The following is a 27,393-nucleotide window of genomic DNA, read 5'->3' as shown; positions in this document are numbered from 1 at the left end:
GTACAGCTGTCACAATGAAGATTGCACTACACAGTGTTAATATTTCATATTATATACAGATAAGGGAAAAAAGGAGTCATTTCATGTGTTTGTTGTTATCTTGTCATTGTGTGTTATAGTGTTCCTTTAGTGTATTTTTGTGTTTTGTTTATTGTCATTTTGTGTATTTTTGCTGCTGGTTTGTGTTATGAGACATTTTGTGTAATTTTGTTGTCATTGTGGGGGTTTTTTTTGGTTTTTTGTGTGATTTTGTGTATAATGTAATCATTTAGTGTATTTTGGTGTATTTTTCTCAAATTTTGGAGTCATATGTATTTTTCCTGGGTTTTGTTTTATATTTACTGCAAGGGCTGCAAAAAATGAAGGGCCATAAGTGGCTCCAGGGCCACCAGTTGCCCATGCCTGTTTCAGACAGTTACCACATGTTTTGAGGTCCAAATTCAATCCATAAAGTGGGAGCATGGTGACCTTCATTGGAGTGTGAACAAGTCATCTTTCATCTAAAGTTTATAGCTTATACAGTAATAAACGGCCAAGGATCTTGGACTGTTGCAATTTAAAGTGTGAATACATTGGTGTAAGAGTAAAGCCAGCGCTTTGAGTTAGTATTGTATGGATCAAAGGGTTTATGGAAGTGAAGCAACTGGAACTGGGAAGTATGGTAAGCAGTTAATGGACTAAAGAGTAAAGTTACTTCCATATAATTGTCCATTGTGATGGGGGAATATGCACTGACTTAGAGGTAAAAAAAAATATCAAAAATAAAAAGACTTGCTTGAATGACTTCTGTAAAAAAAACGAAAAGAAAAAAGTTGCACATTTGTACAAATGATGCAGAAAAATGCAACATCATGGACTCCAAATCCTTGTCAATGTGAGGGCAAAAGTGTGACCCAAGTCCCCAAGAGTATCCATCAGCTCATGCTCTCTAGATTTCCTTTTTCTGTACGTCTGTAAAGAATTCTGACAGAGACAGTATTGAGGCTGAATTTTACTATTTCAAACAAGTCATGTGCCCTGAATGACCCGAATGCCGGCACTGCAACCGAAACAGAATGGGTGACTATTATTAGAACATTTATGCTAATGAACTATTGCCAAACACATTTATGACGGCCTACTTTTCACTCATTGCACAGATGACACTTTCTGCTATCCTAATATTGAAAATATTAGACTAAGATTTTGGGGTTTTTGATATGTTGATTTTATTTCTGAGAAAAGAACTAACCTTAAAAAACACTGTGTTTGGATGACATAGATGAACATCTGTTAGTTTGTGGGGTGGATCTATTGAATAGACTGGATGTGGAATTAACAGAAAACATCAAAATGAATCTATTTGAAATGATACAATAAAGTCCTTTGTTGGGAGGGGCATGATATAACAGTGGCTTATTACGATTGGTCTTTAATGTATAACTTTTTGCACTTGTGTGCAATTCGGCTTAAATAAGCAGGGATAATTGTTTTTGTTGAAATTATTTTTTTATGTTTTTTGTTGTTAAGGGGAAAGTTGTATTTATTATTTTTTAATGTTAGATTATGTTGTACAGCTTTGGGAAAAGCTTGTTTATGTATGTCTTCTATCTGTTTGTACTTGGTAAGTTCAAAATGAATAAATCCAATCATTTTTTTAAAGTTACACCCAGAGACATGACCCAACCCAGCTAGATACTGTATAAGAGTTACCTTATGTTATTATTGTTTCAGTAAAACCATGTTGACAATTTTTACGGATGTCAAATCATTTGTTCTACTGATCTATGTTCACTATCAATTGCAGTTGTTAATAATGAACAATTTGTTTTACTTTATAATGACTTTTTCATGAAACCTCAAACACAATCAGAACATGGTAATGCAACACAAAAAGGTTCCATGTCTAATGTATTAAAAAATTGGGATAACTGTATCATTGTCACCCTTTGGTGCTAGTTGGGATTAATTCAGTGGACAAGGTAAATCAATGAATTAGTTGATTTTCCTTGTAGTTGGTGCCAACAGCCTTGGCATCCTATATGTTTTGTTCTGATAATATACTCTTTTCATTGAAAGAATTCCCTTCATCCATACAATTGTTTATATTTTATCCTTTGCTGAAAAATACTGCAGTGAAAGCTTTTCGATCCAGAAAAAGGTACACCTCCTAGTTTGTTGAACAAATACGTCTTTGCAAATAGTGAAAATCTTTTGACCAATTCAAGCTCCTTTTCTACTCTGAGTACCTGGAATTGTTTCAGGATCTCAGAGGACATTCTTTTATCTTAAAAATACTATTCTAATACAGTAAGATTTGAATATTTTACCTATTTAACTGAAGTTTAATTAAGTTTATATAAGTCTTTCTACTTTTTTTGTTTTCGACCTTTTACAAAAACCTAGAATCTAGAGCCGGGATCTTTTGTTTCCTCTGCTTTGTTCAAAGCTGTGTGGATGTTTTGGTAAAAAGACTGAAAAACAAACGCAATCAGACTTTCCGGTTGTTTTACAAATACATAAATCTGAGCGTAATGAGCAAAAGAACTTTTCAACTTTCTGTGATAAAGCCATAGTCATCCAAAAAGTCTTTAAAGAGTGAGGAACCACACTTGCACATTGGTTCTATTGAGGAGGAAAACTTTTCAACTGCTTGTGATGAAGCCAAAGTCTTCAAAAAGTTATGCCATTGGAGGGTGAGGGATCACAGGTTCACCTTGGATCTATTGATAAGGAGAATGTGCAAAGTCCCTGTGATGAAACCAAAGTTGCCCATAATTTCAAGCCAATGAAGCATGAGGAACCACATCTTCATATCAGATCTATTGATGAAGAGAACTTGCAAAGTCCTTGCGATGAACCTAAAGTCGTCCTTAAAATCAAGCCAAGGAGGAGCTAGGAACCGCATCTTTATATTGGATCTATTGATGAAGAGAACTTGCAAAGACCTTGTGACGAAACCAAAGTCGTTCCTAATGTCAAGTCATTAAAAGAGTGAGGAGTCACATTTTCATATCAGATCTATTGATGAAGAGAACTTGGAAAGTCCCTGTAATGAAGTTAAAGTCGTCCTTAAAGCCAAGCCAATGAAGAGTGACGAACCACCCCTTCATATTGGATCTGTTGATGTAGAGAACTTGCAAAGTTCCTGTGATGAAACCAAAGTTGTCCCTATTGTCAAGCCAACAAAGAGTGAGGAACCACACCTTCATGTTGGATCTGTTGAGGAAGTCAAGCAAGACAACTCTCTTGCTTCCTGTGATGAAGACATAGTCGTTCAAGAAGTCAAGCCCTTCACATTGTCCTTGTGGAAGGAGTTAAGTGTAGGTCACAGCTAAAATGCAAGGCAAAACCCAGGGGAATTTCAAGTGCCGAGTGTGCTCATTTGCACTCATTTTTCCACACAGATATTTTGTGGCTATATGCAAGCCTTATTTTGTGTTCTTCATTTTGATGGCATTGCATTTGAAGTAAAAGGCCAGTTCTAATTTCATCAGTCATTTCCATGCACTTGCTGCCAAGATGAGCTACTTTCCTCAACCCTGTTAGCATTTTCTCCTGTCATGCCACTTAACTTAGCATTACCGAAGCAATCCTAGTTTAACTCCCACTCTTTCAACATGTCAGGAAGGATGTTTCAGTGGGTTGTTATTGAATCATGCCATCATTCTGGTCTTTGTATGATGTGATTAAAATCTAAGATTGAATTGTTGGGCTTTCCCCCATCTTCGCAAATGTCAGCAAACTTAGCCAAGGCTCTTGTGCTATTGGAAGGGCAGACACTCCCTTAAAATAGTCTGCCACCACTTAAATATAGATGAGCTGCTTAGATTTGTCTGCCAAGAACTGTTAGTTGTGCTGGAGGAGGAAAGAGGTGATGATCTTCTGGATGTTGAAGCTATTTATTCCTATTAGCATGGCTAAATTTGGATTACTGCAAGTCTCCCAATAACTTTGTTTCACATTAATAATCTTTGAGCTGGCAAATAGGGTTCACTTTGTATTCCAAACCAATGAGGAAATGGGATTTGTTATGATTTATCAATAGATTTGTTTTTATTTAAATGCCTGGTATAGCACATTAGTCTGCAATTAAAGATTATCAGGTGTGCTGTGTACAACTGTTAGATTTTATTTAACTGGATCAAAGGTTAGTAGTGCATTGGTTATTGTATGTTTCTGTGCTTAAGCTTTCAATCCTTTAGCATTTTTATGCAGAGTATGGTAAATTGTCTGAATTGGAAACATTTTCATGCTGAAGTTCTTGTATTACCGTATATTGACTGATGTGAAAGTCCTACCAGTGAATATTATGAGATATTTGTTTGTTTTTATAGGGCTAACAAACAAACAAACACAAAAAACTAAGTTTTAATAGATTATCTGTGTGTTTAAACATTTTTTATGAAATACATTTCAGTTGATACACTTTTCTATAAATACTTTTCCTTGTACGCTGCATTTTATAGAGATACATGTATATAACAGAGTCCCACATGTCCTATAAATTCAATGTTGTGGTTGGAAATTATAATGAATAGAAAGTCACAATGTTATTTACTATGCCTCTGTCAAATACGTAATTGAGGTAATTTAGTAGTTACTTTTCCTCTCGACATTGGAAAGTTTAAAAAGCCTCATCTTATGTGAATTTTAAAATTTAATATGTTTTCTTCAAAAGAATAACTGCATAGAGAGCAGTTCAAGAAAGCTAGAAAGCTGTAAATAAAATAGATTAGATGTAATTTTGCATTCCATTTGTCCACAAATACAGTATGTAAGAACACCAAGTGTGGCTGAACAGTACAAGACAATAAAGTATATTGAGCAGGAACCATCCACTGTATGCAGGAGGGCCACTAGGTAAAAGTAAATATGTAGTGTAGTTTTCTCTGAGGGGTTGTAACGTAGCATAGTAAATGCTTACTGATACTGATTTGTTGACAACGGTATGCACACATGTCTAGTAGTTGTGAATGATGTGTGACAGTTTGGTTTATGTATTTGACCTCCATACATCTTTATTTGTAATATCGTTATTGGTTTATGCATCACCCTGGATGTTGCTCCCATAATCAGGTGGTGGCCCAATTGGCATTTATTTGGTGGTAATTTTCCTTTCTTGTATATAATTTTCTTGCTTGCTTGCAGTGTCTTTAGATGCTGTAACATATGTGAAATCCCCCACTGTGGGATAAAATAAAGTCTAATCTAATCTAATACATTTCTGAATATAGGCAGCATTTTCTACCAACATTGTTTGTTTTTTTCTTTATTTGTTCATTTGAGCAACATAAAAAACACATTTTATTTACAATACATAACACATATTTAAAGGAGAAAAGTGCTCAAAAGGAATAGGCAGAAGTTCAAGGAACTTATAGGTGCCTGCCCCTCCTTCCCAAAATAACATTTTAAACTTTACATTTGGTTTTTCATTATGTAAGAATACAATACAAACATATACTGTGCATATACATACATATTTGTTTCATCATTTATGTTCATTTGTAACAAAAGTAATGGAAAAAACCCCCCAGAATATTTTCTTTTTTAATCGTTTATGGTCTTTTGAAACAAAAAGTAATGGAAAAAATGAACCAAAATATTTTCTTTTTTATTGTTTACGTTTGTTTGTAACAAAAAGTATTGGAAGAATAAACCGTTGAATTTGTGTCATTTAGGCCAATAAGTTAAAAAGCACTGAAATGCCACTTAGCAGTGTCCAATTTTATAAAATTTTTAGTTTCTCTTCTCACCCTGGGTGAACTATGTGGTTCGGTAATGGTGCTGAAACTGTGAGACGAATACCTAAAGTTCCATTAAGTAATTAAACTCCTTCCTCTTACAGCACCAGTCCATACTATTTAGCATTATCCACTCCCCACTGTGGATTGTGGATGTATAGTACTGGTATGTTCCAGGGTTCTAAAGGGAGGGGGAGGTGGATGGAATAGGTTTTTAATATTACTAGTACAGTGCCCGTCGGAAATATGTACTCATATAGTGGGAGGAGCTTAAGTAGAGTTGTTAATTATGGCCAAATGAGTATGTGTTTGAAGGTTGGATGTACAAAGAGGTGTACATACTCTCTACTCTGTAATGTTTTAAAGGGGTTTATTTGCGAGTGCAAATTAAAATAGTGTGTGCAATTTCCCTGGTTTAATTCTATGGGACATGCACATGATAAATTGATGAAAAAAGTTTGTACCAATGCAGCGGTTTAGGTAGAATCTGATAAAAGACATAAATTTGTACAAATAAAACTATTTATTTAGCATTTAACCATTCTTAGGCCGGCACTCTCACACACACGGCGTGCATCAGCCGCGCGCATACGCTCCTAACCCTTCTCCCGTCTGGTGTAACCATTGTTAATTTCGCAGTGATTTCAAAATAAAATGAAAATAAACATTTTGAAACGTAATCACCATATAAGTCCAAAATAACAGATGCACACACACCATGGGGCCATGCGCAAACTGGTCAGAAAGTTTTAGGACGAACAGACACTGTGTCGGGGAGATATTTGCCACGCACGCACGCACGCACGCACGCACGCACGCACACACACACACACACACACACACAGAGACAGAGACAGACAGACGATCCTTGGTTTATTAGATAGATATGTTTCCTGTCTGTTTATAGAGTCTAATGCCATTGACTGAACCACTTTGTCAAAGTTCATGAATGTAAAGGTAGGACTAACCGATAAAGATCCTGCCTCACAGTAGAAAGAACCAGACTTTAATTGCTGGGCTGGACCAAGGAGCTTTCCTTATGGAGTATGCAGGTTCTCCCTCTGCTGTCATAGGTAATTCTCCTGATACTTTGGCTTCCTCATACAGTCTTAAAAAGTCTCTGTTGGTCCTGTGACTGACTGCGTTCTGTCCTAAGTGTGCTTTGCCTAAATAAAAATGGGTGTTGATGAGGGCTAAAGGAGCGAGTTTTGTAAGAATGTGCGATGTTATCATTTACGATATATTGTCAAACCAGTGATGTGCCGTGACCACTAGGGTTGGGTAGGCACATTGCAAATCGAGACCACCAATGACAATTTCATATGTTTCTGCTGGCAAGTGTTAAATCAATTTTATTTGTATAAAGCAATTTCCAACAAAGTCATCTCAATGTGCTTCTCAAAAGAAAGAAAGAAAAAACCCAACAAGATCCACATGAACAAGCATTTAGCCATCTAACAAAATCAACATCGTAAAACACCATAAAAGAAACAAACAATAAATATAGCCTCCATACTCTCCCAATAAGATATACTGTATCTCATGACATGACAGCACATCCGTTGTTTGTGTTGGAAACACAGAAACACGGAGAAAAAGACAACAACAACTCAGAACAGCCTCAGTGAGGAGCATCCACAAAGCCAATCCTTCCTTTTGTACCATTCACTGTAGAAAGTATGAAACATGTTCTGACCTTACCTTTGGTGAAGCTCTGGTAACTCAGGTGTTGGTCTCCCATCTTTTAAAAGCTGTCATTTTTCCTTAAAAAAAACTTTCTCTATCATCTCTGGCGCTGTCATCCTGACTGTAGTGTTATCCCGCCCACTAGCTAGAGAACGTAGCAGCAGTGGTCACATGGCATCTATTCACTAATGTACTGTGAACTTACGTATAGCGTTTAGCATAGCAAGGTTACGTCCAAAGGCAGCATACAGAGCTGTAAACGGTTGTCATCTTGGGGACCTGACTGCGCATGCGCAAACACGTAAAAACACGCAATGGGAACGGAGGCAGAGGAGCAACGTGCCTATGGGAGGGGGCGTGGCATCCCTCTGCCTTACAGCGGAGTGAGACTGTGCAGCTGTTCCAGAAAATAGCGATGTTTAGTAATTTGGGCTATGTAACGCACAAAATGCGGACACTTTCAAACTTATAGGTACTGTAGGCTATTGGAAATGGAAAAGTAAATAATTTATAATCATATAAACAAATAATCAAAATATCAATTCACCCTTGGGTAGGCACTGCCTACCTTGCCTACCCTGACAGCACGTCACTGCGTCAAACATATTTTTATTGGTAAGAATTTGTCATCCCACGATAGAAACTGTAAATCATTCCTTATCAACATATGGGTTTCTATATGTTATCTGTGTTTGCTGGATTTGTTTCCTTGCACTCTGATTCCTTCTACAAGCCCTACAAAAAACGTTATGTTATTATTTTACATTAGGTCTCAGTCCTAAGAGTGAATGGTAGTTGAATGGGATTGTCTAAGACTTCTATGAGACTGGCATCCACTCCAGGGTGTTGCACCCAATGGATAGACACCAGCAGACCCCTGTGACTCTGTACAGGATTAATCCTGATTGATCATCATATTTTTCACTTCTGTGTCTGTGGAAGTATCTCCCTAAATTCAATAATACTGTATTGAAGCGAGCCTGTAACTGTAGACCAGAGATGAACAACTTTCATCACAGCGAGGGCCACAAAAATATGGTTGTCTGATTTGATTTATCAACCTACATGTCAGCCTTTAGAATAATGACTATTGTGAACATCAATACAGGAAATAACAAAGGTTTTGTTGGTTTGTACTGTATATTGTTGTCATTTTTTCTGTCACTGTATTTTTATGCTTGATTTGTGTATGTTTTCTTGTTATGTTGTATGATGTTCTGTTTCTGTTTATTTGTATTCATAATATGAGGGCTAGGCGATATGGACCAAAACTCATAATGGTGATATACGATATAAATCTTAAAGTCTAGCCAGAAAGACAATTTTGGGTTAAATTTGCTGATTTGCAAAATGCCACACAAGCACATTTATTCACAATGAGCCTCTTTTTTCTCCTCTAAGGGACAGCATGTGTGAGTGAGTTCTGTAGTGTGTCTTGTTTAGGAGAAGGCCTGAATTAGGACGCACTCAGAAATCCATCTGTTTGATGCTGTTCTGAGAAGGAGTAAAATCAGCATCTCCTAAAATGAGTAATTTAATACAAAATAAGCTATAAAATAAAAATGTATCAATATAGGCAATATTGTAAATTTTCCATATCGCCAAAATAGAAATCTCATTATATTTTGAATCTTGGTAAATTGCCCAGCCCTACATGATGTGTTGTTGCTGTTAATTTCTATAGTTTCTAAGTGCACACACCTGAACACTAATTTCTATTTCTTGCTTTTCACAAAAATAATCCTATATTTAGGTTATATGCTATTAAACTAACACTGTATCCTGCTGTAACACACATTTGTTAGAAGGCAACTACAAACTACTCGTTACATTCCACAACTGTCATCATTATTAATGCATCGATCCACCTGCTAACGCTCGCATCACACGGGAATTTAAAGTCGTGCTCGTCGTCTCATCCAAAGCAATGCCACAAAAACGCTCTATATGTTGGACCATAACTCTGTGTTGACAATAGGTGGTCTGAAGCAGGGTTGGGGTCAATTACAATTACGTTTTCAATTATCCATGTTCAATTACATTTAAATTACGATTACAATGACCTGCAATTTTTCCAATTACAATTAAATTACAATATTTATATATTTTTTATCCCCATAAACTCTAATACAATTATGTTCTCAATAACTGAAGTTCAATTACAATTAATCACAATGACTGAGCCTAAAATATAACCTAATATAATCTTCCTCTTCCTTGTGTTAGCTTTATGTTAGGATCTCTTATGATAACGGGTCCTAAATCAGCTGTAAAATACACTAAAAACAAATGTCTATCATCTAATTTTTTTCATATCTATTGGTTACCATGTTACGCTTCCTAATCAATGAATTTTTAGCTTTTAATATTTTTAATGTGGGCATCTGAGCCTATTTTGTGTCAGTATACCCCTAGATTTATTTATTTTTTTCAATGGTAAAAAGTGGGAAAGTCTGATATGAAACATACTGTATATTAATTATTGGTAACTGGATATGAACTGTATCTAACTGTAGAACTGTAACACGGTTCCCCAGTTTTGCGTTAAGTCATAATTGACAATCTTTATAGAATTTTCATCACAATTAGAATTATAAAGTAAATTATCTGAACTCAATTACAATTTAATTACGATTACGGCAGCAACAGATTTTTAAAATTAGAATTACAATTCAAATTATGCCATAGTTGTAATTAATTATCAATTAAACAATTACAATAATAACTGACCCCAACCCTGGTCTAAAGCTTATCGGGGATGTTATCAGTAGGGATGTCCCGATACAACTTTTTCACTTCCGATACGATACTGATATTGAAGCCTTGAGTATTGGTCGAAACCAATATCGATCCGATCCGATATCAGCATGAATCATACATACTTTTATTACTTATTTTGTAGTGTGGAATGTTAGAAAAGGCTTGATCAAGTGATATTTTAACTAGGGGTGTCCCGATCCGATATCGATCAGATATCATTCCGATTTTAGCCTGAAAACGAATATCGGATATCGAGTTCAAATGTCCAGATTCCCCGATTTTTATTTTATTTATTTATTTATTTATTTTTTCCCCAATTCATTTTTTATTTATTTTATTCAGTTGTAGAATACTGTAGATATTATGTTGAAGGTTAACACTTATGTAACCAAATGGTTAATAATAAATGGGTCAGTTTTTCTCGTACCTACTGTTGCTGACTATTGTTCTCTGTTTGATCAAGCCTTTTCTAACATACCACACTACAAAACAAGTATTATTATTAAAAAGTTATGTATGATTTATGCTGATATCGGATCAATATCGGTATTGGCCGATACGCAAGGATGCAATATCGGTATCATATCGGAAATGAAAAAGTTTTATCGGGACATCCCTAATGTTAACCTTCAACATAATATCTACAGTATTCTACAAATGAATAAATATGATAAAATATATATCGGAGCTTTTTGATGCAGTCCGATAAAATCCAATATTTGTTTTCTGGCTGATATCTGACCGATATCAATATCGGATCCGGACATCCCTAGAGATGACCCTTTCATTTCCCAGTCTAGGTTCACTGTTTAACTAGTTTATTCTAAGTAACAACAGAAAACTCACTGTATGTTGCACCGATTGACTAAACCAGTGATTCTCAACTGGTGGGTCGGGACCCAAAAGTGGGCCTGTACTGGGTGGGTCGGAAACAGCTGGTCAAAATGAATAAATACTTAATGTCTCTGATAATGGACTTGTCTTTTATTTTGAAACACACTTTTCTTTTGACATGGCCATGTTGCACAGGAAAATATATGGATTTATGTTTAAAAAAAATTATATATAAGCTATTTTTTAAATACAAGCTTTGGTTGGTCGAATTCTCAAAAAAAAAAAAAAAGAAAAAGGTGGGTCACGAATTAATGACGTGGCAAAATGTGGGTCCCAGGGTGAGACCAGTTGAGAACCCCTGGACTAAACTAACCTGCATGTTGCATTGTGTTGAGATCATTAGTTGTAAGCTGCTTTGTGTCGTATAGTGAAACGGTACAGTACATTAAAAAATCTCCTTGGCATGTGTTCTGAAGCAGGATTAAACGTTCTGTGGTGGTTTGCACAGTATGACTGTCAGTACGCATCACATTCCTTGATCATCCCCCTAAAATGCTAATGATGATGATTTTTTTTCTTCTTTTATACACCATTCGCCCACACAACTAAGATGCTGAAGCTGTTTAGACACAGCCAGTGTTGGATGAACCCATTGACATCATCTGCGTGTCTCCGCTGTGTGTGATCCATTGCTGGAGTTTGTGAATCTGACCTTTTTTTCTTTTTGCTTCCTTCACATTTGGCCAGAAACCTGTAGAGCTGTCATTTTGATTATTTAATTCTAATTATACTAAGGTGTTATCGTTATTTGCAGCTCTCTACCAGTCATTTGAGTTCACTTTATTTTACTACTTGGTCAATAGAGTTCTGGTAGGGAGGGGCGGTGATTAAGGAATCAAATCTGCCGACAGTTAGAAATAACCATGTTTTAAGAGTCGTGGGTGCTCTTTTTCTACCATTTTTAATACAATCATCTTTATGATGCCACTTTTTGATTCTCTAGGAGCAGAAGTAGGCCTGGCACTATATTGAGAGTCAAGATATATTGATATTTCTATTTTGGCGATGTTGATAAATACAATATTGCCAATAACTATATATTTTTATTTTATTGCATTATTATGTTGTATTAAAATACTCATTTTAGGAGTTGCTGCTTTTGGTACTTCTAATAACAGCATGAAAACCACAGTTAGAAGGATTTCTGAGTGTGTTCTAACCCAGACCTTCTCCTAAACAAGCCACGCTACAGAACTCACTCACACGTGCTGTCCCTTAGATGAGAAAAAAGACTAAAGCGGCACATATTGTTCAGCTGTTTGTTAATAAATGTACCTGTGTGACATTTTACATTAGCAAATTTTTTCATGGTTTCCTCTTTTACTCCTGTTTAACTAACATCTAATATAGGATGGTAGAAGATCCATCCATGTGTCAAAACAGAGCTTGAGTTGATCCTGGTCAATAATAGTCGCCTTTTTGAGGATTGTCGTCCGATGTCAACCACAAGCCCTCGTCTGTGTACTGTACGCTTGTGTGACTGCGCCACAACCTTGCTTGAGTTAGGGCGTGCACATCTGTGATTTATTACCAGTGTCACTGAACGTGGTTGCAGTGGGAGCTTCTCACCGTATCCCCACACATCTATTTTTAACCAGCTTATTGCTTACCAGCCCACATGAGACATTGCGAGCAGGAGATCTAAAGATTCAACCATGGGTGAGAGGGGAAAGTTCTTTGCCGTCAATGACGTCGATGTTTGGGTGATGGCGATATTTGGGGCCTGTCTAAATATGTTTACTCTAACTGTCTATCTGTTGGAGCAAGTGCTGCAGGTTTATTCTCTAGGTAGTTGTACAATTTAACTGAGACGCTTGTGTTTCTTTCCCCTCAATATAAAGAGGACGTTAGATACATTTTGTTTATGCATTCCGTTTAAAGACAGAGTTGGACTGTGTATTTTATATTTTTTTCTAAATTATCCAACTTCTGTCCTCCCTCTTCTACGTCTTCCATAAAGCTCACACCAAGACAAAGACCAGACACCTTAGCAGTCTTGTTCTTCTTCTTTGTAACTGCAATGTAATAACATAATGAATGTGAAAACCCCTAATGAGTTTATAACTCTGGTTTAAACCAGATCTTATCAAACTTGTGGTAAAAACGATTAATGTCAAATATCACATCCTACAAACATTATATTGCAGAAGAATTGTAAAAGCAAAGTGTTTTTGCTGCTACACTTTGTCAAAACTTCCACCCAAATAGATCATTTAGAACACTGGTACCCCAACTTTTAATGAAGCAGTAACATCTGGAAACTCAGCCTTAGAACCTTTTTTTTTTCTTTGCCACGGTTACATGATGTTTTTTAATTCAGAATTTGTTATTCCAAAATAAATCATTTGGAATTAAAGTGTTCTGCTTTGTGTTTACATGAAAAACAGGTTTATTTGGCTTTATTCAATACCTCTTTAGGTCTGGGGGTAGAGAAAGGTTCTGATCGGACAGGGGGCAAATGTGACGTATTTGCGTATATCGGGGAAAAACACACAACAAACCTTTTATTGTCGGCTATAACACAGAACACCACACATGAGAACTGTTTTCACATTTATTTTGATTGTAGTTTTGAAGCCTCACCTGGGCCGTCACTGTGGGATGTTGAGCAAGTCCCTTAACCCCGAACTGCTCCCCAGGCGCCGCAAAAATGGCTGCCCACTGCTCCTCACGGATGGGTTAAATGCAGAGGAGGAATTCCATTAATGTACTAACATTACATGGCCAATTAAAGGCGAAAGCCCCGATTTAATCTTAAGCAGCAGCTGGACAGTAACACACGGTTTCACTTTCAGCTGAGCAGAAGGAAATAAAATAACCAGGAATTCAATTCATTTCAACGTTATTAAATAAATATTTGCTACCTGATAAAGATAGTAGCTCTAACAACTGGCACAATGATACACATGGTGATATTACAGCCTGTACATGAAGTACGGGGCCACATTTACTCTGTCTCCGTGTGAATGTCCGCACATTTATGCCTCAGGCCAGCCACTCTTTTCATTATATCCATGTCTATTAAGGCTCTTACGAAATAGTCCGGGCGGCCATCCTGGACTATGTCGTCACCAGTGCGACATCACGGCAAGTCGCGAATGCTCAGTGCGACCGGAATTAACTTAAAGTGGAATTAAGTGTTTAGAAGATGGAGAAATTATTTAATTCCAGCCACCTACCGGTAATTTGAATGTATTTTTTAATTAGGATATAATTAGCATTAGGAATTACATGTTTACAGGGTCAGTTTTAAGAGGATTTAACTTTTATTCTGAATTAAAGCTCCCATTAAAAAACGTGGCCTTTGAAACCCAAAAAGTCCGTCTTTGTCTGTGTTTTTACGACCCACGTTTTCATTAAACTTCTTTAATTTTAATTTTGGATGAAATACAGGTACAGTTTGACAATAGTTATTTATCATCCCCAGCAGCTTTAATTAACAGTGGGCAGGCCTTTTGTACCATATGGTGATGATAGTCATTATACAAAAAGACTGTTTTCTCGTCACTATTGTTTCAGCTGTTAACTATTGATGCCATGCTGGCCAACTGTTAGCAACCATTAAAGGCGAGTGCTAGAATTTTACCGGCCGCATGCCAGATCACACACACACACACACACACACACACATTCACACCAAACTCACATTTCCCCCTCAACATATGGTAAGATCTCACCAAGGTGCCATTGCTACACCTCGCGCTCTGCCCTGGTGGGAAGCGTCATCAACAAACAATCTCTGCTCAACAGTTGCAGCAATGGATGCAGAGAACTGAAGCTTTTTAAAGCCAACATACATCAACAAAGCTTTAATATTTAACTAACTTCTTCCATCTGTGATCTGTCATCCAGGTACTACTCGCCACCCACGTGACGGAGAAGTTCCTGGCGTGGACTACAATTTTCTCTCCGTAGAGGACTTCTTGGAGTTGGAGAAGAGTGGGACTCTGTTGGAGGTTGGATCCTATGAAGGTAAATTCCATCCATTAATCAGACTCATTGTTGGTTAGATCTACGGTTTGGAAGACACAAGAAGTTGTAAATAAGGTTTCTCAGCCCTGTGAGCCAGGTTAATGAAGGGCAGCCATTGGAAAAACTATTTGTTGAAACTAAGGGAAGTGAGGCAGAAAAAACAGTGCTTTCACGATAACGGAACACGACTTGCGTTGACTAATTGTTTACTTTAGTGTATTTAGATGAATACCTGGCACAATGTAGATGGTCTAACATTTTACTGACATTGTAAAGTAGACTTCAGAGATACGGTTTGCAGAACTTAGACGGAATAAAGATTTCCTGCACAGCCATAAAAACAGGCATGTCCCATTTCTGCTTAAATCTGCCACTCAAATCATGCTAGCCCACACCTCAAGTCAGGATTTGAATTCTCAACACTACTAGCCTCACCTGTGCACATACAGTATGTGACGTGCCATAGCAAAACATGAAACAAGTCGGTATGAGAGAAAAACAAAAAGAAATTACAAAAACCTTCATTTTCTGAGAATATAGAGATTTTTGTTTTGGCAAAATATGCTCGTTGACTGTTAAAATAAAGCACTCCATGCTTTAAATAACCATATGTGTGGTTTTACAATATTAAACTTTGTCTTTGGAAATGGCTTGTTTTGCATCCTCGAGAGATTAAAATGCTTAAGAATTTAATAAGGTGAATACACTCAGAGATTAGTGAAGCTAATGGATCCACCAACAGATTGATTAGAGGAAAACCCCTCCATTAATTGACCAAGGGTCATAGGAAGATCTGTTTGTGGACTTAGTCTGGGCACTCTGTGTATACACACACACACACACACACACACACACACACACACACACACACACACACACACACTGACGACTCTGACTTTTTAAACAGAAGGTGTTACCATAGTGATGGCAAGCTTGTTGCAGTCAAGAATTTATAGCAACAGGGTGAGTATTGGCAAGGATGTTGCAACAATACAAAACATCCTATGTATTATTTATTATTAGTGTTTTTGCACATTTTCACTGAAAAAAAGAAAATGCAGTGTTACACACTTCCATCATAAAATGAAGTGCCACAAGTTTCTTTTCACTGAAACTACTGTGTAGAAGTCTCAAAGTAACCATGACAACATAATGATGACTTCGTAACAACTGTACAGTAAGTGAGAACATTAAGGCTAAAGCACCCTGAGTTACTGACAATGCACAAAAATAAGAAACATTTATCATTTATCCTATTGTGTCAGTTTAAACACTGATCTGAACAGATTATATGAAAATGAAATGTCTGTGCATACATAAATATTGCAGGCATTACACAATGCCATCACAAAATTGAGTGCATCAAATAGCCATTGCAACACATTGAAAGCATTTCAACCACTGAAATATTGCACAAATACACAAAAATATTGATTAAATATATTTTAAAAAATGATTTTTTAAATTTTTTTTTTTTCTCACCCCTATTCACTGTTCAGTGCGTTTACATGCAGCTTCAGCAAACAAATAAATGGATTTTTCTGATAGTAAGTGGATGAAAACAAGTTAGCTCACGTCTAATTGGACAATATGTAGCTCAAATGGCACACACAGATAACGCCATTTAAAATCTGCATGTAGGTACGTCCTCTAGAGGAAGTGGATTTATCTGCACATTCACCCCTTTTTTTTTCCCCATGACCGTCCCCCGTAAGAAAAAGGAAATAGCATAACTCCCGGAAAAAACAGGTTGGGCAAGAAGCAGGTCACGCACTGTTTGGATGGAAAAGGAAACCAATTTTAAACTGTTACACCTAAACAAGATTTAATCCTAAAATACATGGAAAGGTTAGGGTTACATTTCTCTTCAAATTGGCTTGTAACAGCTTCCTGGAGGGGAATCAATAGTTCTGTACCAGTTTTGAAAAAAATCACGTTATATGTAACATTTGGCAAAAAATCTCCCAATCCCTATATAATTGATCATTTTTTCCATTTGTGTTTATTGTAAAGTTAGTCTTAAATTTAATTGTAAGTAAGGTCATAAAAAGTCTTAATTTTAATTCGTCTAAAGCTGTCCGAATCATAGATTAGTCTTGGAAATGTAATAAATGGTAATTCAACAGGTTGTGCTGGATGTGGCAATAAAACAAACAATAGTATACAAACTTGAATTAAAGTCTCATTATGGTTTCATACATAAGGCAATTCAATGTGGTTTAAAAATGCGTCATTTGGAAAAAAAAAAAAAATTAAAGAAAAATCAACAATTAAAACATTGAACAGAGTGAAAATGATGAAAAATTAGGCTTTAGCCGACTGCTACATTTTTAACCAAACTCAGCAAATTTCACTAGTCAACGGAAAAAGAATTAGTTTAAGTATTAGCTTATTGCTTTTAGTATGATTACTACTAATCTCCCATTGTGTGAGCTCCTTCGATACATGAAGAGTTAAACAAGTATCGTTTACTTATCTAGTGGATTGTGACGCGCTAGCAGAAACAAAGCAGGCCCGTAGACTTCTGGCAGGCTGTGTGCTAATTCTAGCTTATGGCCACTGATGGTGAGGGGTGAGCGGATAATCTGGAGTTTACAGAATCCTCCTCGCTGGTTCAACTCTTCTTCTTCGTGACCTAATTTGTACGACATGTTGTGCAACAAATGTTGCTGCCAAGATTTGAGCCTTTGATGAGTAGAGGAGCTCGTGTAACTGAGTAGAGTAAGTACTTACAACAGATACATATGAGATAGAAAACTGATTATTTGTATCTCGCGTGTACGAAAAAAGTCATACGTGAAATACTATCTTTATTTTTCCAAAATTAAAGTCCAAAAAGACAAAATGTGTTTTGAAGATGATGGACCAAACGAAGAGGAAATAAACTAATATGAATGATATCAGTATGTGTAATTACTTGCTAGGTGGAAGTTCTTTCCATCTATTAATCAAAGAAACAAATGTTTAACATTTTTATTGAATGCTTAATTTTGGTTGGGAAGAACATGCAAACTCTGCTAAAAAAGGCTGTAAACATGCCTCAAATTTTCTTTAATTCCATTTCAGAGTTTACCCATTTCCATGTCATTTCTGCATCAGTTTACCTTTCAAATCAAATCAAACTTCATTCATAGATTTATTTTCATATATAATATATATATACATATATTTACATCATTAAAACTTTACCGTATTTTTCAGACTATAAGGCGCACCGGGTTGTTGTTGTTGTTATTATTATTAAGACGCATTAAGCGAAACAAAATAGTCAGATAAGTCAAACTTTATTCAACTCATTAACAATAACTCTCAACATTGTTCAGGTTTAACACATAAAATACAGAACAATACACTCACTTTTTCATGTATGTTGAAACACAGGTCAGGTACATATCACTCCGTGAGGCGCTTGACTACGGTAGCCCTAAAGTGCCAAAAATCCATCAAGCAGTGCAGCTTCATAGTTTACCAAAGTTCTACTAAAACATTTTGACATGAATTTCATACATAAGGTGCACTGTCGATTTTTGAGAAAATGAAAGTATCTTAAGTGCGCCTTATGGTCTGAAAATAATCCACAAGAAACCCCAACAACATCACACAAACCCACACACACTAACATTTCATCCACTTTCCCTGATTACATGTCTATACTGGCTATTGAACTTCTCAAAATCGCTCCAAACATTCTTAATAAATTATTAATTTCACAATTCTCTGCTATAGAAGTGCACCAAAAAGACTGAAATCTAGGTTATGTAGCAGTAGATGTTTTTGCTAGACTTGTTGGACATTATGCCACCTGTTTTACAACTGTAAAATGTCTTACCTGATATTGTCCCAAAACATGTTGTTGAGGGTTCAGTTCGTGTCACGGAGGTATGTCCGTCATATTCATATTCATTTATTTGAAAAGTTCTGTCTCTTTGTTCACTCATTTCTGGCTTAAAATGGTGTGCAAATACATGTTATGTATGTGAGGCTATTCTGTGTCGTATTGCAATTTTTGTTAGATTTTGTTGAAAAATATAGTACAGTTTTTTTTTTTTTTTCTTCTTTTTTAATGATAATATCATTTTCTGCTTTGGGAAGTTAATTCCCTAATGTCCGCCCATTTCCCGTGAACAACAAAAATCCCTGTTATGTTCTCTTTCTTGTAGTACAGTACAATGTTGCAGTTAAAAAATGCACATTTATTTTCCTTTTCATAGAATCATTTAAAAATACCTTATATTCTTTATAACTCTTTGCATACTATAACTTTTGAATTGATAAACACGACTGTGGTTTTTTTTGATGGATGAGTTGGCTAAGAACTAATTTAGATTAGATTAGATAGATTTGACTGGCCACAGTTACATTATGTGTTTTTTTTAATTCAGAATTAGTTATTCCGCATAATTCGTAATTGTGTTCTTGTCATTGTATAAGACAAGTCAGACAATGAAATTGTAGCAGCTTGGAATAGCGTTACGACTTAATAAATTAAAAACACATACATATCTACGTACAGTGCAAAAGTACAGCAGTGCAAACGCTACATAGTGCAACACGTTAATAGAGCAAATGTTAGGGTTGGTTTTTAAATGTACATTTCATACAAACTGGAGAACGACTTTCAAACACAGACTATTTCAACACAAAGACCCTGATTAAACCCCCTCCAACACACACACACACACACACACACACACACACACACACACACACACACACACACACACACACACACACACACACACACACACACACACACACAAAGGCCTCTTGACCCCTCCTCTTATGCCTTTCCACCCTTTCTTTTCATCCCACCCCTTACTTCTAACTTTTCCCCACCTCCATCTCTGTTGCCTAGGTAACTATTATGGGACGCCCAAGCCACCGGTGCATCCCCCCAATGGGAAAGTGATTAGCAGCGGCGTTAGAGGCGGTGATGCCCCACTGCCAGACGGGCTCAGTGGTAGCCTGCCGGGCTCACAGCACTCCACACCACGACGCTCCAAGTCCTACCATGACATGCACAATGCTGGAATAGGGCCTGGAGAGAGGCAGGAGGACGACGACGACCTACCTGACATGAACAGCAGCTTTACAGGTACGTAGTGGAGCCATCTGGGCTCAAACTGGTTAGAAATGAAAAGGCTGTTGAAGCTTTTTTACAAAGTTTCTACAAATGTAAAGTTGTAGCCTTGGAAATTCAAGGGGTGCTTGTCAGTGATGAAAATTTGTTGCATCAGTGTCTGAGAGTTTCAGTTTTTCAGTGTCATTTTAAAAATAAATCACAATTTAAAAATATATAACAAGACTGAAACAGGCAGAATCAAAAATTCTTATATGTCCAACATAAATAACATTCAAGTGACCTTTTCCAATAAAACACAAAGAAATGCAAGCATTTAACAAGTACATTTGAGTTGTTGTTTTTCAAATAATGCAAAAAAGAAAAAAAAATGTATATATGTATGTACCTTTTTTATAAATGTATATATACACACACACACACATACTTTCCTTTATATACAACTAGTACAGTGCCCGTCAGAAGAATGTATTCATATAGTGGGAGGAGCTTAAGTAGAGTTGTCAATTATGGCCAAACGAGTGTGTGTTTGAAGGTGTACATGCATACATATATGTGCGGGTGCAAAGTAAAATAGTGTGTACGATTTCCCTGGTTTAATTCTACATGCGTATGATAGATTGATAAAGTTTGCACCAATGCTGCGGTTTAGGTAGAATTTGAAAAACACACAAAAAAACACATGCATTTGTACAAATGAATCTATTTATTTAGCATTTAATTTTTCTTAGTGCAGGGGTGCTTATCATTCAAGGCTAGTAATTAATATACAAACAGATGTAGCACACATAAACATAAACACACAAAAGGACAGAAAAATGCACAAAATGGCTTCAAAAACACCCAAAACAAAAATATACATTACGTCTTAACAAAGCACACCACCAAAGGACAGAAAATACACAATGATGGCAAAGATACACAAAATTCCTCAAACTACACAAATGGACAGGAAAATACACAAAGTCTTTGTTCTTTCCTCTATTAATGCTCAGATTGGTCACGTTTGTAAATGCTGTCATTGAATGTTGAGAATGTGGCGATCTTATATATATATTTTTTTCTTCAAAAAAAAATTCTTTTTTTTCAGTTTTTTTCCCCCAACTCAAATTACAACCTGAGTACAATAGCCAGACTTGAGAACATGCAAATCCCACACGGTAAAACAAGTGACATCATTGCAAAGAGGAGGTTTTCTACAAAAAAAAAAAAATCTCTCTTTAAAATGATATAATGTATTATTGGACAGATTAAACCCACACATGTTTTTCCTTTAGGAGAACCTGAGGTTAGAAAACCAACGCTTCCTGCATTCTTCTTTAATGTTTGTTTGGTTAAATACTGAGCTGTGTGTGGTGTAGTATCTTCTTTTTTTTTTTAAAGCGTTTTTCCTTTCTGAATAAAGAGTTGGGGGTCCTATAACACTCCAGATGCATTCTGAAGCTAGGTGTTAACAGCGTTGTGTCTCAAATTGATTTAGAGATGATTTTCATTTATTTGGATGGAAATGCAGGGCTGGAAGCAGCCAGAAGGCAGGGACACCAAATTCAATTTGGCTTCTTTGCACATGCATCACCATAGCCTAGCATTAGCATTAGCATTCTGTAGCAGTTTCCAAATTGCTGTAGTGTGTTTTTGATTGTACATCAACTGTTCTCCTGCTGTAATGACAAAACTTAACCTTTGTGGGACTATTTATTTTTTTTAGATAGATATTTATTTGTTCTCTGCTGTCTTAAAACATATACATTACAATACAAAGCTTAACATTCATTATCACAACCACATTTGGAATGGACTGAAGCAGTAACTGCTTATCAGAACCCATCTCCAAACAGCATTATTAAAAAAACACACAATAGAAACAACTCAATAACACCGCTATTTACTAGCTTATTAACTTGTGTTTCAATAGGTGCAAAATATTTAGCTTTTTAAAGAATTTTTGAACATAGACTGAAATTAACTTAAAGTGATCCTCAAGATCATTCCAAACGTGCATCTTCTTTCAACATTTGTTCTAAGTTAACATTTTTCGAAAATATAAACCCCTCTTAAATTTGATTTCCCTTCTCTTCATTTAAAAAGTGATATAATTCCCAAAGGAAGGCTTTTATTTGTTACTTGGAATGTTATTGTTCTGGATTCAGTTTGTTCGTAGGTGCCCAGAATTTCACTTTATCTATTATTCTCAATGCTCTTTTTTTAATTGTTTAATGGACATTAAACAATGTATGTAAAACATATGTTTTACATATATTACTCTAGCGTTCTGAGCAATAGGCCAGGTAAGGCGATATACAGTAAGAGATGGAAAAAGCAACTATGTTCCAATTTAAGATCTTTTCTGATCTTCCACAACAGCTGGTTTTTGGGTTGTCACACTGTTACGACATAATCCAAGATGGCGGCCTGGACTAAAGCCGACACTATTTATTTAATTAGAGCATAAAACATGCAGACTTTAACACGGACACATGGACTTATTACACACACGGACATCGGCAAAAGGAACAGACTTCATTGGACGGGTGATATTAATGCTGCGTTCACACAGAATGCGTCTTCTGCGGCACCAAACGCGTCTGTCGCACGAAACGTTCCGCAGGTTTTGCAGGATCAAAAAATGTCCCCATTCGCTTCATATGCGTGTTTGAAGCGAAGCCCCGCCCACCAGCGACACTTCCAACTCCGTGAGTTTCACTACCTGCTGAAGCGAGGAGCTGCGCTAATGTGTGATTAGCGGCTAATGCTATCCTTGCTCAATGTTGAGTTTGAAAGATGAAAACTACAGAGAGAACTTTTACCTGCTACTACCACCTCCTCGCTGATTCTCCTCGCAGGGCCAACGCTATTGACGCGCGGATCGGACATGATTTGGTGATAGACGTGATACGTCAAGTCCAATCAGATCCTTCCCAACCCCCAACCTCAATTCGGAATTACTATTATCATGTAAACACGCAGCAGAACACTTTAATTTAGAATAACAATTAAAAAAAACACCGTGTAACCGTGGCCACTGTGATGTCATCCTACCTTTGCCCATGCAGTCTGATAGTAGATAATTGACACTGAGTGCTGATGGATGAAGAGGAAGTGCAGAGAAGGAGGCAGGAAATTAAAGGGAATGGGGAAGAGGCTCAATAAAGGAGCTCAACCTGATACAGGAGAGACTGAAGCTTGGGAGGCTTTTATTGGGTGTGGAAGTAAGAGATGAGAAGAGCAAAAATAAAAGGGAGAGAGAGAGCGAGAGTGTGCGTTTTTGAGTTTGGTGACTAAGTAGTATCTAGGTTAGGTTGCAATATACGTTCCTGTTTGGAAAATAGTGCCATCTGGCTTCCATTGCAGAGAATCTGCTATTTGAAGCACTTTTTTTTTAATGAATGCCTTCAGTTACGTGATGTGTCTTAATTTGGAAGTAATTAGTCGTAATTAAATTATTCAGTATAAAATATTCTGCTTTGTGTTTAAACTGCATTTAATTTTTACTGTAATAGGCTGAGAAATTGGCCAACAGTATGGAAACTACAAAATTACAGTATGTTGCTAGTGTTGCTACTTTACTGTACATAGAAAAAAATACAGAAATATACTGTGTTTTACCAAAACAGTAATAAGCTGTTAATTCATTTCACAGTAAATACAGTAAAATAACAGTTAAATGCTGGTGTCTCTGCAGAATTTAGTTTTACATGAAAAACAGGTTAATTTGGCTTTATTCAATTCCGCTTTAGGTCTGGGGGTTGGGAAGGGTTCTGATTGGACCGGGGGGAGAACGTGACATATTCACTTCTAAATCACACAACAAAGCTCTCATGTCAACGTGGCCAATGTGAAGTTGATCTTTTGATTAGAAAATAGGTGTCACTCATTGATTGACTCAGGTTTTGTCATTTATTATCATCCATCAGCGCTGTTTGTTACATGCTGTTCCTTTCTCCTCCCCCCCACCACGGTTTTCTTTCTAAGGTGAAACCAAATGTAGTTTGTTTGCCGTCTGTGATTGTGTGACCTTAAGGTGCCGGTGGAATGTGGGTGTGAAAATGAGGTAACAGGAAACAGGGTGATAGACCCCCCCAAAGTGTGAACTGGCTTCCCCACACACACACAGATACACATTCACACAGACATGTTGTATCTGTGCTTTAAACATACTGTATGTAAGATAACTTCTCTCTAAGTCATAAATGCTTTATTCTCTTTCGCTGACGTACAAACTATGATCTTTCAAATCTTTTTTTTTTTTTTTTTTAGGAGACTCAAGTGAATTAGACGAGATTAATCACCCGGTGCGCCCCTACGTCCCCCGCCAGAGTGACCCGTCCTACCCCGGGACCACCCCCTCACCATCGTCCACCACGGAGGGCACACAGCAGACTCACTCTCACCTGAGCCATCCTCCCTCTGAGGACCCACAGGGACCTCTGCCTGACAACTGGGAGATGGCCTACACCGAGAACGGAGAGGTCTACTTTATAGAGTGAGTATCCTCAGAAAGCTCTGATACACATGCTGTAAAATATACTGATTTTAATGATCTGTCGCACTGACAATAGCCTGGCCGATTAATTAGCAAGGTTATATATATTATGTAAGTGATGTATTCACTTTTTTGCTGTAGAGATTCTGGGGCTTTTGCTGTGCTTTCTGCACTGGGAGAAGTGCATTAGTTCATTGTTTACAGTTACTTTCTGTGTTGACTGTTTGTGATTTTAAGCAACTTTATTTTTGTTTTTATATTTTTTTTCCTACATTTTATTCTGAAAATACAGTTTGCACAAGTTTGCCTTTTTTAAAACATTATTAACCAGTGGCTTTACAGTCCTTATGTTGAACCTATTTTCATTTGTGTTTATGTACATTATATTTCCTGTGTATATGTGTTTCATATACATGTTTTGCTCAACACATGTTTTACACACCAAGTAACAGTTCTTCAGTTCACAATGAAAAAAACACACACGCAACACTGACAAAACTGTCACACTAATTTACACAAATGTACACCTTCCAAGGATATTTTTAAGTAACTGAAGATTTGCTTCTTTGGATGTCTAAAACATGCTGTACTTGTTTAATAGGTACGTTTCTTATTTGCAAACTAAGTGCATTCATTTGTGATTGCTTTGTATTTGCAAACCAAACTGAGTTTGTTTGGGAATCGTTGGGTGTGAGTAAAATATTCTGTTTGTTTGTGAGGTTTGGGCGTGGTTTAAACGAAGACGTACTAATAACTACCGTATTGCACCTAATATAAACACGACGACAATGCAATGACTTCTTTACCACTCTGGCAGCCTGTATGTTCAGGACTGCACTGAATTACTTTACCATACTTTGATACAAAGGTGATAATTGTTTTCCAGCATTATTCAATGGTTACAAATCTTTCTCTGCCACCCTTTCATTGCTCTAAGCCTTCTCGAAAACCAATTTTTTTTTTTGTTTTAGAAAATCAGGATTTGAATGTAGATTTGTTGGGATTATCCAGAGAAATAACCGCAAAAAAACAACCACTACCTGGACTTTTTTTATTTTTTTTTAACTCTTTAGCTGATGTCCTTTCACTTGGCAGTCTGCCCTGGGCAATTTGATTTATTTCTTTCTTATTCCTTTAAATTCTAACAATGTAATTTTATTATTGTGTGTTTTTCAGCCACAATACAAAGACAACCTCCTGGATAGACCCTCGGTGCCTGGACAAACCTCAGAAACCTGTGGAAGAAAGTGAAGATGACGGTACGCCTCCATTATTTATGTTTCCTAAAAACGTGTTGAATCCCGTCAGGCTTCTTTAGATGGTTTTTCCAGTAATTTAGTTTAAAAGGTAATTAATTAGCAGTGGAAGGTGCTGACTGTGAAATGTTTAATTTTGGCTATGACCATTTAATCATTGTTACTTTTTCTTTTCTAAATTCCCAGTCCATTTACAGGCATGTCATGATGGAGATTCCCTTGGTGACCCATAGGTGTCATTGTTGGCTCATTAAAACAGTCGACAAGGCTTTTTTAAATTCTACTAAATAACTGCAGTGACAGATATTAATTACCCAGTCTCCCACATCCAATGGCCTTAATCCACACTGTGGTCATATCACATGAAGTTACTCTGGGCACATGGCGGGGTACACCCTGCACAGGCTGCCAGTAAATAACATAGAAAATACTCAGACAATGGCTGTGTTTGAAATGTCATACGAACATACTACTCATACTAAGTCTGACGTCCAAATTAGTACATAAATTTGATAGTATGCAAAGATTCCGTGAGAAATACTCGGATGTATACTATATTTATTAAGCAGAAATATGGAGCAATTTTAAATCACTTCATCATATCCAAACATTAATATTTTCTCTGAAAAGACAGTTTAATGATGCTTCTAAAAACGTGCTGTTTTGGGTCCTTCATGCATGAGTGGGCGTGTCTGTAGACGCTGACTCCATACCACAGCTGATCACTAGTGATTTTCTTTCGCTATGCACACACTCTTGTCATTGTTTTCAGCCAAAAAACTGCACATTGCAGTAAAACACATGGCTATTTCAGCAGCTATTGTGATTGTGAGTCAAACGCTGCTTCACAGTGTGTGTTTTTACATCAGCAGCAGAGTTAGTCAGCTGTTTCAGACACTCACCGGAGCTGCTACGTAACTTTCTTCTCCTCCTCACCACTACTGATTACAGGAATGGTCCATTCTAGGTGATAATCCACAGTTTTGTCCAACTGCTGCGTCGCATTGGGTCACAAACGCGTCAGATCATCTCGAAGGCAAAACGAGGCGATATAACGGACACTAAAAATGGAACAGATTGTAACTGCTCCCTGGCATTACTCTGTTGCTGCCCACTGCTCCTCAGGGAGGGGTTAAATGCAGAGAACACATTTATTGTATGTAGCTTTACATATATGACAATACAGTATAATGTATGTTCTATATTTAATCACATAAACAGAACTTTTTCAGCCTCTGAATGAGGCTAAAGGAATGCAGCAAAATCATTATAAAGTATTTTTTTTTTATGATACTGCTAATTTAATGTGCATGCTTTTGTTCAACTCTGCCACCCAGTGGCAACAAGTTGCTACAACATGTTAAACTGCTTTTGTTTTTCTGCCTCCTTCACCACTGCTGCTTTACTCTTCACCCAAATGAGTAGAAGGAGTCCACACGGAGGAGCTGGATAACGATCTAGGTACGTCTCTCACACAACATGCATGGCACGCTCACACATGCACACGCTCACACACACACACACACACACGTGCAT

General features: G+C 36.8%; 1 protein-coding gene across 10 annotated transcripts in view; it reads left to right on the top strand.

Annotated features, from left to right (window-relative positions):
* The window catches only part of magi1b (membrane associated guanylate kinase, WW and PDZ domain containing 1b), a 222,070-nt gene that overhangs the window by 115,323 nt on the left and 79,354 nt on the right, over window positions 1-27,393 (top strand). For all 10 annotated transcript variants that reach the window (XM_028447813.1, XM_028447808.1, XM_028447811.1 and 7 more), the window contains exons 3-7: window positions 14,919-15,038; window positions 19,894-20,133; window positions 24,376-24,601; window positions 25,778-25,860; window positions 27,283-27,318. In XM_028447813.1, the coding sequence (XP_028303614.1) occupies window positions 14,919-15,038; window positions 19,894-20,133; window positions 24,376-24,601; window positions 25,778-25,860; window positions 27,283-27,318 (705 nt within the window). The remainder of the gene's footprint in view (window positions 1-14,918; window positions 15,039-19,893; window positions 20,134-24,375; window positions 24,602-25,777; window positions 25,861-27,282; window positions 27,319-27,393) is intronic.

Source organism: Gouania willdenowi, chromosome 5, assembly GCF_900634775.1.
Source record: "Gouania willdenowi chromosome 5, fGouWil2.1, whole genome shotgun sequence".
In the NCBI taxonomy this organism is placed as follows: domain Eukaryota; kingdom Metazoa; phylum Chordata; class Actinopteri; order Blenniiformes; family Gobiesocidae; genus Gouania; species Gouania willdenowi.
The sequence above is the reverse complement of the archived record's forward strand: the minus strand, read 5'-3'. Positions and strand labels throughout refer to the sequence as shown.